The sequence below is a fragment of the Equus asinus genome, chromosome 8 (assembly GCF_041296235.1).
Source record: "Equus asinus isolate D_3611 breed Donkey chromosome 8, EquAss-T2T_v2, whole genome shotgun sequence".
Classification (NCBI taxonomy): Eukaryota; Metazoa; Chordata; class Mammalia; order Perissodactyla; family Equidae; genus Equus; species Equus asinus.
The window spans coordinates 75229358-75242337 of NC_091797.1; the positions used below are offsets into that span (position 1 = coordinate 75229358).

The 12980-nt window shown below is 45.0% G+C and overlaps 1 protein-coding gene across 1 annotated transcript in view; it reads right to left on the bottom strand.

The window, feature by feature from the left end:
• DNAH10 (dynein axonemal heavy chain 10) overlaps positions 1–12980 on the bottom strand; it is a 139186-nt gene that overhangs the window by 108252 nt on the left and 17954 nt on the right. The window contains exons 8-13 of the mRNA XM_014858817.3: positions 12428–12658; positions 7844–8034; positions 6405–6603; positions 4115–4309; positions 3112–3282; positions 418–594 (exon numbers count right to left, since the gene is read on the bottom strand). Coding sequence (XP_014714303.2) covers positions 418–594; positions 3112–3282; positions 4115–4309; positions 6405–6603; positions 7844–8034; positions 12428–12658 — 1164 coding nt within the window. The remainder of the gene's footprint in view (positions 1–417; positions 595–3111; positions 3283–4114; positions 4310–6404; positions 6604–7843; positions 8035–12427; positions 12659–12980) is intronic.

Genomic DNA, 12980 nt, shown 5'->3' on the forward strand with positions numbered 1-12980 from the left:
TCTTGCTACCACAGCAAAGCTGAGTAGTTGCAACAGACACTGTATGATCCACAAATGCCTAAAATATTGACTCTCTGGACCTTTAAAGAAAAGGTTTGTCAACCCCTGCAATAGGACATAAATAAATCCACGGATGGGGGAGGGAGGGCATCCTCAGAAAGAGGGTGGTCCCCCTCTAGAGAGGCTGAAGGTCAAGTTCAGGGAGAAATCCATAGGCCTCCCGCGTGGAAGACATCTTCTGTATTAAGAGGCCAAGATAAAGAATACAAAAGGTAGTTTTAAAGCTGAGTCCTAAATCGGGACCGCAGGAAGGACCTGCTGCTTTGCAGGCATGGATTTGAAACTGAGCCGCTTCTCTCAGAAGCAACTCTGCGTCGAGTGCGAACGGGCAGAGGCGGCTCCTCCACAGCCACGTACTTCTCTTCCTCGGTCGCTGTCCAGTATCTCCTCCACCTCCTGGAACCTGAGGATGGTGTGCTTAATCCGGAAGAACAGAGACCGCTCCCAGCAGATGGACCCCGCCACCGGAGGGTGGTTCTTATGCAGCGGCGGGCTGTCAAGGTTCTGAACGAAGATTTTATTAACTATGTCGATCTGAAAGGCAACCAAAAGGATTCTGTAAGCGATAAACGTCACCGTCTTAGCCAAGAAAGATTAAACGCGAGATTTATACCTTTAAAGACACGAACATTGGAATGACAAGAAACAATCTAAGATATAGAATAATTTTTTTTACTACTTACATATTTACTACTTTTTCTTATGCTCTCTAGTAATTTTTTCTTTGGTTTAACATATGCAATGCTCCAAATCGCCTTATGATTTCAGACTGTGTACAATCCTTTGACTGACTCATTAGAAATTCTGAAATCTCCTCTAGGCATGACCAGTGGCCAGACCTGCACTGTGTGTGTGTGTGTGTCTGTGTGTGCGTGTCTGTGCATGTGCCATGAAGATTTTATAATTATTTACTATATAATCTTTTTTAAATTGTGGTTAAATACACAAGATAAAATTTACCATCTTAACCATTTTTTTTTTGAGGAAGATCAGCCCTGAGCTAACATCTGCTGCCAATCCTCCTCTTTTTGCCGAGGAAGACTGGCCCTGAGCTGACATCCGTGCCCATCTTCCTCTACTTTATATGTGGGACGCCTACCACAGCATGGCTTGCCAAGTGGTGCCATGTCTGCACCCAGGATCCAAACTGGCGAAACCCGGGCTGCCGAAGCGGAACGTGGGAACTTAACCACTGTGCCACCGGGCTGGCCCCTCATCTAAGCCATTTTTAAGTGTACGTCTCAATGGCATTAAGTACATTCACATTGTTGTGCAACCATCACCACCATCCATTTCCAGGACTCTTTTTATCTTCTGAAGCTGAAACTCTGGCCCCATTAAACACTAACCCCCATTTCCCCCTCCCCGCAGCCCTTAGCAACTACCATTCTACTTTCTGTCTCATGACTTTGACTACTCAAAGCAACTCATACAAGTGGAATCAGAGCATATTTGTCTTTTTGTGACTGGCTTATTTCACTTAACATTATGCCCTCAGGGTTCATCCATGTTGTAGCACATATCAGAATTTCCTTCCTTCTCAAAGCTGAATAATATTCCATTGAATGGATAGACCACATTTTGTTTATCCCTCCATCTATGAATAGACACTTGGGCTGTTTCCACAGTTTGGCTACTGTGAATAGTGCTGCTGGGAACACGGGTGTACAAGTGTCTGTTTGAGACTCTGCTGTCAATTCTTTTGGGTATAAACCCAGAAGTGGAATTGCTGGATCTTATGGTCTGGACCTGCATTTTAAAAGAATTTGGGGCCAGCCCAATGGCACAGTGGTTAAGCTGGCATGGTCCACTTTGGTGGCCCAGGGTTTGCCGGTTCGGATCCCGGGTGCCGACATGGCACCGCTTGGCGAGCCATGCTGCGGTAGGTGTCCCACATATAAAGTATAGGAAGATGGGCATGGATGTTAGCTCAGGGCCAGTCTTCTCAGCAAAAAAGAGGAGGATTGGCAGCAGTTAGCTAGGGGCTAATCTTCCTCAAAAAATAAAAAAATAAAAGAAGCATTTACACACTCTCATCTGGGTAATTAGGTGTGGGAAGCAGAATAGGAGCCCTCCAATAATGGTCCTGATCCCCAGAACCTGTGGATATGCCACATTACACGACAAAGAGGAATTAGGGCTGCAGGTAGAATTAGGCTGCCAATGAGCTGACCGTGAAACAGGGAGAGTCCCCTGATCATCCAGGCGAGTCCAATGGAATCACAAGGGTCCTTAAAACGGGAAGGGGGGGCAGCACAGAGGGTCAGAGAGACCAGTGCGGGTCTGGCCATTGCTGGCTTTGCAGAGGGAAGGGGGCCAGGGATCTCTAGAAGCTGGAAAGAACAAGGAACTGGATTCTCCCTGGAGACTCCAGCAAGGATCACAGCCCTGCCGGCACCTCGACCCCAACTCAGCGAGACGGGCAGACTCCGACCTGCAGAACAGCAGGGAAGGCAACAAATGCGCGTGGTTTCGAGTCACTAAGTTTGTGGTCATTTGTTACAGCAGCAAGAGAAAACTGACCCATTAGGAGACCGCCTTACCCTTTTATTTAATACTACCTTACGTTGACCTAATCCCTTCAAATATTCTTGTTTTATCTTCTGAATCAGATGAGAAGCATTTTTTGGTCTCTTTCTCCCATTAGATACTGACTTCTTTGAAGGCAGAACCTGTGTTTTGTTCACCTGTCCATCTCTGTGTCTAACGCCATACTTGGAATAGGCAGGCACTGGATAAATTTTTCTGAGTTAATATATAAATACATACGGGATCTTTGCACATGGTTGGCTGGGACTACCACCATCATGACTGTGGTTATTGGCACGACTGGCTCACACAGGGCCCGTCACAAGGTGAGGTGTAAAACACTGCACCTGGTAAGTCCCAGGTGAACAAGCCAGCCCACCGTGTTCTGGTTCCCCCCATGATGAGACGTGCTTATTTGAAAAAATCCCGGTTTCTCTGAGTTTGGATGGGAAACCGACAACAGTGTTCACATTTTTCCAAGCGTGCTTCTACTGCCACAGAAGCTACAGATCTTCCACTCACCTCTTTACAATACTGTGCGAGAATGTCATTGAATTTCATCATCATTTGTCGATTAATCGCCTCCCGTGAACGAATGTGCTTAAATTTCAAAAGCATGTCAAATGCGGCTTCAGCCGATCGAAGTGTCTTAAAAGATTCATCAATAAAATTTTTTGCTTCTTTCTCAATAACCTGCCAAAAACAAAAAAAGAGTCAAGCAAACAGCCCGCATGCCCTTGTAATTATCCTGCAAAAACAAAATGGCAAGAAATGAGCAAAAAACAAATCGGTGCCTTGAGAAGGATTTCCATGGTGATTTAGAGGACGCAGGTGGCCAGCTAAAAAGAGCAGACTGGCTGCCTTGCTTTCTGCTCTCCCCTCAACCTGCTCAAAATGATGGAAAAGGAACTTTTTAAAGCCCAGTTGTGCATCACTTAACAGCGGGGACGTGTTCTGAGAAATGCGCCGTTGGGCAACATCGTCGTGCGAACATCACGGCGTGTGCTTACACACACCTAGGTGGCACAGCCTACTGCACAGCTGGGCTCTATGGTACTAACCTCATGGGTCCACAGGTGTACATGCGGTCCATCGTTGACCAAAATGTCATCATGCGGCACATGACCGTATTAACTGACATAAACAAAGAGAATGAAGAGGACACGACAGCAGAGGAGACAGTTCAGGAGATTTTGGAAGGAGTTTTTTACAGAAGGAAGAGAATTACAACCTAACGCTGGCAATAGGGGAACAGGCGGGGACGTGTGGCTCCCACAGAAACCTCTGGAGGCTGAGCACAGGAAGGGGAGAGCCAAACCGAGGCCCCTTCTCTACCGGGCACGGCCGGGCCACTATGTAGCCTCTGTACGCCCACAGCACTCCGTTGTTTACAAAAAGCAGGTATTACCTTTTGTGATTTAAAAAAAAAAAACACCTCTAAGCATAATCAAATAACCCAACAAATTTAACAAGGGGAAAACATGGCATCCACTTGCAAGATCAAATCGAAGGATGTGGTACTTGCCAGAACTTCAATCTTGAAGTCATCCATCACATATTTCCAGTACTGGGAGGACTTGATGTTGAAGGGGTCAAAGGTCAGGTTCTCCATAGGGGTGACCAGGCTGTCCACCCTGCACAGGACATCGTCGATGCGCTTGGGGTCCCCGGTCACTGCTTTTAGTTCTGGACCAAATATGTTGTGAAACTCCTCCATGACCTGTCCAACAGAACAAACCCAAGGAGGTTACCACTCGTTTTTTCACGAATGTTCTAATGACAAATGGATTGCCTCTCTGGATTTGCCTGAGGGCAAAAATTATGTCACGCAGGCAACCTCCTCCCGGTCTAAGCCTTTTGGTACTATGCCCACAGCACATAGGACAAGATCCAGACACCCTGGCACAGCTTACAAGGAAGGTACATTCGGGCCCCTCCACACTCCTCCCACCTCTTCCCATACTGCTCTGTAGCTACTCCGGCCCTTTTTCAGTTCCACATTCCTTTCTGTCTCAGGGCCTTTGCACTTGCTGTTCAAAGTGCCTAGCTAGCTACTACAGATCACTAAATATCACATTGTCATGTCCGACCCTTTAGAACAGGTCAGGCCTGAGACACACTTCCAGAGCTCCCTCAACTGTTCTTCTCGTGCACTCACCTCAGCTGGAGCTATGCATTTCTGTGAGGGCTGTGTCACTGTCTCTCTCTTCTACTAGACCGTAAGCTCCATAAAGATGTAGATTATGTGTGTGTTTGCCAGCTTCACAGCCGTGCCCCCCAGGCAGGCGCAGAGGGCCCCAGGCTCAGAAGGGCCCCTGCTGGGTGTAAGGCGCTGCTATTACCATCTTGAAATTCTTCGTAATTTTATCTTTGAACTTGGCTTTTGTAAGTGAGGCCCGATGGGACGCTCGTGCACGCGTGCGAGCAGAGGAGACGAGCGGAACCCGCGTGTCTGCTGTGCCATGCCACCCCACCCTCATAGAGCATGTGATGGCCCATGAGCAGAGAACTCTGGAGGAGCCATGAGGCACGGGAGTGCAGGAGACTCGACGCCGGTCCAGGTAAGCGTGTGGCACCCACGATGAGTCCACGAGGACACCAGGGGCTCAGAGCAGCCATGTTTTCCCTTCAAAACACAGCTGGCTTCGAATGCAGAAGGAAGGCTAAGAAATGGTCTAAGAAACACGCCTGACCAAGGAACCCTGTGTCATACTGTTTCTTACTCCTGTCACTTCCCTGCGTTAGCCAGCCACCCATGCTGACAATGACGACAGGGAAGGAATGGCAGAGATGGGACAGCACATGACTCCTGCCCCTCTCAGGCCTGCCTTGCCGTCCCTGAGCCGCAGGCGAACAAGGCCCAGGGCACGTGCACGTCGGGAAGTGGGAACCAGCCGAGTGCCACGTGTGCAGCTGCCGCTGTTCTGGTGACAGTGAAATACGCCCGCACACACCAGCCATGAAACACAAACGGTGTCGTTTCAGTGATTCCACACACGAGTTAAATGCCCTAATATTTGCACTTTAAGGAGAAACTGTGCAGTATAAAGATGAACGGTAAAATTCGGGCTAATAATTTAAACATTTGATCTTTCTTTACATTGCTATAGGCGTGGCAAACAGGAATAAAGCCGTGCCAAGGCAAGACACGTGGGAGAAAGGAAAGAGCTTTATACTTTAATACTTGGTTTTTAGAGCCCGTGTTTCTCTTTTGTTCATGACCCCCTCCCCCAGCCCCCAGCGTCCTCAGACTGACAGCCGTCTGCTCAGGTCGCCATCGCAGTGTGACTCCTCACACTCTGCTCCCCGGGGTCCCCAGACACTCCCAGCTCAGGGGCACCTCCAAGGCTTTGCATGTGCTGCTCCCATGGCCTTTCACACTAGTCCAGACGCCTTCACACTGTCTTTCAGAATGGGAACCCCACCCACGGACCCCCACTGTGCTGGAGACGGGTCTGGACCCCAGGGACCTGAGTGGGAGTCTCACCGGCAACTTTAGGCTTTGGGTCAGCATCTGGGGAACACACCAAGAAGGAGTGGCCAGAGGTCAAAGGGAAGCTAAAGCGGGGGAAGGAAGGGATGTTACAAAAGACAAGGAAAAGTTGTGAAGGGTCTGGTGTGCTCTGGAATATTCTGGTATATTCTGTATACTCTTTCCAGGGTTTCTCCCTGCCAGACCCTCTCTGTCTCCCGGCTTCTAGCTGACAGGAGAGGCCCACTGTCAAACAGCCAAACTTCTTCCCTTCAGGCAAATTCCTACTCCGAGTTCCAGTTGCACCCTCGCGCGTGAAAGAGAAGGCGCTTAGCCTGCCTACCTGCAAAACGTCGTAGAGGTCCTGGCAGATGGTGGCCATGTAGTCCGTCCTCTCAAACAGCCGTTTGCGATCAAACTCCCAGCGCGCTTCTCTCCCCGAAGCCTCGATCTTGGCCCTGATGTCGAAATAGGCCTTTTTCCACATCTTGAGGGTGTTCTTGGCCTCCAAGGTTTTATGCTGGGCACTCGCTCGATTTTCCCTGTGAGGCAGAGAGAATGTGATGGGAGGGAAGGCAGAGCTCGGTGGGTCTGAGCCGCGGTCCCCAGGGAGCAGGTCTCTAAGGGGAGTATCCTAACCAAGGAGCAGGGTCCTCTTGTTTCACGGCCTCACTGCGGGAAGCCTACGGGGGAGCCGCGGCCCTGGCGCTGCTTGCAGGGCTGCAGGCAAGGACTCCAAGCTGCGGCCCAGGCTGCCCTCCGCTGCAGCTGGCCGGCCAGGGTGCCAAGCTGCGGTTCCCCGGGAAGCTTTCTGTTAGAGCTGGAAGGGGGCAGGTGGCCTTGGGTCCGAGGCCAGAAGTCCACAGTGGGGGCTGCAACCCCGGAGCCAAATGACAACGCCAAGATTTTGGTATCTATTTCATCTATATGGCTGGTTTTTTTTAAGAAAGTGAAAAAGGATCTGCGTCTCCTTCAACATTTGATCCTCAGAGGCTGTTCCACCTGAGAGGGTCTGGGGTCCAGGACCGAGGATCCTCTGACTCTCTGCCTGTCTCTCCAAGGATAACTAAGGAAAAAGATCCTGACCAAAGTAAAATAACCTGTATATCCATACAGTGGAGTACTATTTAGCCCAAAAAGGGATGAAGCACTGACACCTGCTACAACATGGGTGAACCTTGAAAACATCATGCTCGGGGCCAGCCCGGTGGAACAGCAGTTAAGTGGGCACGTTCCACTTCTTGGCAGCCGGGGGTTCACAGTTCGGATCCCAGGTGTGGACATGGCACCGCTTGGCAGGCCATGCTGTGGTAGGCGTCCCACATATAAAGTAGAGGAAGATGGGCATGGATGTTAGCTCAGGGCCAGTCTTCCTCAGCCAAAAGAGGAGGATTGGCAGCAGTTAGCTCAGGGCTAATCTTCCTCCAAAAAAAAAAAGGAAAGAAAGAAAACATTATGCTCAGTGAAAGAAACCAGTAATAAAAGACGACATCTCGCAGGATTGTTCAGAATAGGCAAATCCATAGAGACAGAAAGTAGGTTAGTGGTTGCCCGGGACAGGGCCTTTGGGAGGGTGGGGATGACACTAAAGGGGATGAGGTTTCTTTTTGGGGATGAAGAAAATACTCTAAAATTGATTGTGGTGATGGTTGCACAACTCTGTAAACACACTAAGAGCCACTGAACTGCATACTTTAAATGGGTGGGTTGTGTGGTGTGTGAATCACATTTCAATAAAGCTGGCTAAGATTTTAAGGACAAAGCAGTGTTGTTACTTCTTACTTGAACAAAGTGCGCAGATTCACCACCTTGCAGACCCGCTCGGCGATTTCCCAGGCGATGCGCTCCATGAGCGGAATCATCCTCTCGTCCTTGTTGTAGTGTCGGGAGATGATCCACACCATCCTCAGGGCGCTCATCATGGAGGGGATCGTTTCCAAGACAACGTGAAAGCTGGATCCGTGCGTGATGTTCTAACCGTGGAGTGGCGTGCAAAAGAGAGAGCAACGCGAGCAACCTTAGCCTCGGGCTCAGTTTAACTGAGCAATAAGTGTGCAGGGGCTTCCTCTTAATTCAAAAAATAAATGTGCTTAGTACAGGAGACAGGGTCTAACAAACAGAAGAAGTTTGAGATAGGTCTGTATGCGTCGACATGGAAAGATGGATAAGGCAATTAAAGGAAACAGAGCAATTTGCAGAAGGGGATACAGAGTACGAGAGTGTGCGTATAAACACATCATATACATGTATAAATGTACTATATCGAGCAGCAACAGCGCCACTAAATGAATCAAAACCGCCACTCCTGAGGTGACCTTAGCCTGTGTTTTCCAGGGTCTGTGTCCTCCTGGCAGGAAGTGAGATGATTTTGACAGCACACAGGGCTTCTTAAAAACATATTTATTTTAATGTGTATTAAAAAAACATATAACTGGCATATGAAACCCATGGTTGCACAGGCCTTACTGTTTAAGATGAAGCTAAAGTACACACACACACACACACACGTATACATGTAAAGTCAACTTAAAGGACATGAAGATTCAAGTGCGCAAAGGGATGCAAAAGTCAAGGAAGCGGCACATGAGTGACCGGAGCTTGGCCCTCACCGATCGCTACAGAGCGCGCACCTTGCAGAGAAGACACACGACTCCCAGAGACGGAAACGCTGCTGACGCTAACTCAGCCCAGGGGCAGCTGCCGCCTCAAGCGCTCGGACTTGACGAGTTGTTGTAGCACTTACACAGCCGGCACGGCTCGTGTGTGTGTGCGTGTGCACTCTGTAGATGCTATATACACACTATATATACACCACACATATACACTGTATACACACTATATATACACCACATATATACACTATACACACTATATATACGCCACACATATACACTGTATACACACTATATATACACCACATATATACACTATACACACTATATATACACCACACATATACACTATATACACACTATATATACACCACACATATACACTATACACACTATATATACGCCACATATATACACTGTATACACACTATATATACGCCACATATATACACTGTATACACACTGTATATACGCCACATATATGCACTATACACACTATATATACACCACATATATACACTGTACACACTATATATACACCACACATATACACTGTATACACACTATATATACGCCACATATATACACTGTATACACACTATATATACGCCACATATATACACTATACACACTATATATACACCACACATATACACTATACACACTATATATACACCACATATATGCACTGTATACACACTATATATACCATATGTACACTATAAATATATACTATATGTGCACTATATATACCATATATATACTAGACATATACAATACACTATATATACATTATACATACACACTCTATATACACACACACTATATATACACCACATATATGCACTGTATACACACTATATATACCATATGTACACTATAATATATACTATATGTGCACTATATATACCATATATATACTAGACATATACAATACACTATATATACATTATACATACACTATATATACACACACACTATATATACACCACACATATACACTATACACACTATATATACGCCACATATATACACTATACACACTATATATACACCACACATATACACTATACACACTATATATACACCACATATATGCACTGTATACACACTATATATACCATATGTACACTATAAATATATACTATATGTGCACTATATATACCATATATATACTAGACATATACAATACACTATATATACATTATACATACACTATATATACACACACACTATATATACACCACATATATGCACTGTATACACACTATATATACCATATGTACACTATAATATATACTATATGTGCACTATATACACCATATATATACTAGACATATACAATACACTATATATACATTATACATACACTATATATACACACACACTATATATACACCACACATATACACTATACACACTATATATACGCCACATATATACACTATACACACTATATATACCATATGTACACTATAAATATATACTATATGTGCACTATATATACCATATATATACTAGACATATACAATACACTATATATACATTATACATACACACTCTATATACACACACACTATATATACACCACATATATACACTGTATACACACTATATATACCATATGTACACTATAAATATATACTATATGTGCACTATATATACCATATATATACTAGACATATACAATACACTATATATACATTATACATACACTCTATATATACACACACACTATATATACACCACATATATACACTATACACACTATATATACACCACACATATACACTATACACACTATATATACCATATGTACACTATAAATATATACTATATGTGCACTATATACACCATATATATACTAGACATATACAATACACTATATATACATTATACATACACTATATATACACACACACTATATATACACCACATATATGCACTGTATACACACTATATATACCATATGTACACTATAATATATACTATATGTGCACTATATACACCATATATATACTAGACATATACAATACACTATATATACATTATACATACACTATATATACACACACACTATATATACACCACACATATACACTATACACACTATATATACGCCACATATATACACTATACACACTATATATACCATATGTACACTATAAATATATACTATATGTGCACTATATATACCATATATATACTAGACATATACAATACACTATATATACATTATACATACACACTCTATATACACACACACTATATATACACCACATATATACACTGTATACACACTATATATACCATATGTACACTATAAATATATACTATATGTGCACTATATATACCATATATATACTAGACATATACAATACACTATATATACATTATACATACACTATATATACACACACACTATATATATACTATTCTAGTACCACTTGTCCAGTTGATGTACCAGTTGCTTCCCCAATGCTGCTCCTGACCTGCTGAGTGCTTTGCTGGTATAAGCTTGTTCAAACTTTCCAGCAACCACATGAGGCAGGTTCTCTCCTTGTCCCCATTTTCCAGAGAAGGAAACAGGCTCAGAGAGGTCACACACCCAGATCTGGATACTCCAGCTTCCCCACACACATATCATCCCTTCAGCCACACAATAGGACTTTTACTGGCCTCATTGCTTGGACAAGAATAACAATTCCTGGGGCCAGCCCAGGGGTATAGCAGTTAAGTTCGCATGCTTCAGTGGCCCAGGGTTTGCAGGTTCAGATCCCAGGCACAGACCTATACACTACTCATCAAGCCATGCTGTGGCAACGTCCCACATACAAACTAGAGGAAGATTGGCACAGATGTTAGCTCAGGGACACTCTTCCTCAAGCAAAAAGAGGCAGATTGGCAACAGGTGTTAGCTCAGGGCCAATCTCCTTCACCAAAAAAAAAAAAAATGAATAACGACCTAGCCTAGGAATATTTTACCTGTGCAAGATAAATTCAGGGGAAAGAGGAATCCCCAAAATGGAAATTACACTCAGGCACTGCTGGTAGGAATGTAGAATGGTGCAGTCACTGTGGAAAACAGTTTGGTGGTACCCCCAACAGTTAAACATAGAATCCCCACGTGACACGGAGCTTCTCCTCATAGGACTATATCCAAAAGAACTGACGGCAGTGATTCGAACAGCTGTTTGTACATCAATGTTCACGCAGCATTATTCACAAGAGCCAAAAGGTGGAAACAACCCGCGTCTATCGACAGATGAAGGGATAAACAAAATGTGATGGATCCAGACAAAGGAATATCACTGAGTCTGAAAAAGGAAGGAAATTCTGACATATGCTGCAACATGGATGAACCTTGAACACATTATGCTAAGTGAAAGAAGCCAGGCACAGAAGGACAAATAATGTATGATTCCACTTATAAGAAATACCTAGAGTGGGCAAGTGCATAGAGACAGGAAGTAGAAGAGAGGTTCCCGGGGCGGGGGGAGGGGACAGTTATTGTCTAAGGGGGACAGGATTTCTGTCGGGGAGGATGACAGATTCTGCAGACAGATGGTGAGGAGGGGTACACAGCACTGTGTGTGTATTTAATGCCCCTAACTTTACGCTTACGAGTGGCTAAAATAAATGTTATACATATCTTACCACAATTTTTTAAATGCTGAATAAAAGAAAGGAAATTAAGTCCACGTGAGACCTAATTTCCAGGGCTGACTTTCACAGCGCAGTGCACCCAGCCCACCTTGAAATGCCGCTCCACGGTGGACAGAAAGCGCACGTTGTCCGAGGCCTCCATGTGCAGCTTGAATAATTCAGTTTGTACCGGCTGCAGGTTAGCCACCAGCATAGAATCCGCTTCCTTGATCACATCCAAGACCTTTCTGACTACCGGGAGCTTGGTTTGCTCGTGGAGTGCGCTGAGAGTTGCATTTCTCTCCCGCCAGAATTCAATTTCAGCCAGAGGACCATTTCCCTGAGAGGTGACATGAATATACAAACTGGCATCATCACTGTGGCATGGACACTTGTGGCTGTTTCTCCAGCACCCATTCCTCTCTTCCCAACTGCTTCATACAGGGACCAATCCGGACAAGGACTCAGGCATGGACAATTGACCTGGGCTGGTCCAGTCAGAGGACACCAGCTGGGACTATTAGACAAAGACACTCTGTCTTCCACTGAAAAATGCTGTGTGGGGATGTGGGGCCAGATTTCTACAAGTTGTTACCATGAAGGAAACCAGCCTGAGCAGAAAGCCCCCACAGAGAGGAGGATGGAACCAAGGGAAACACAGC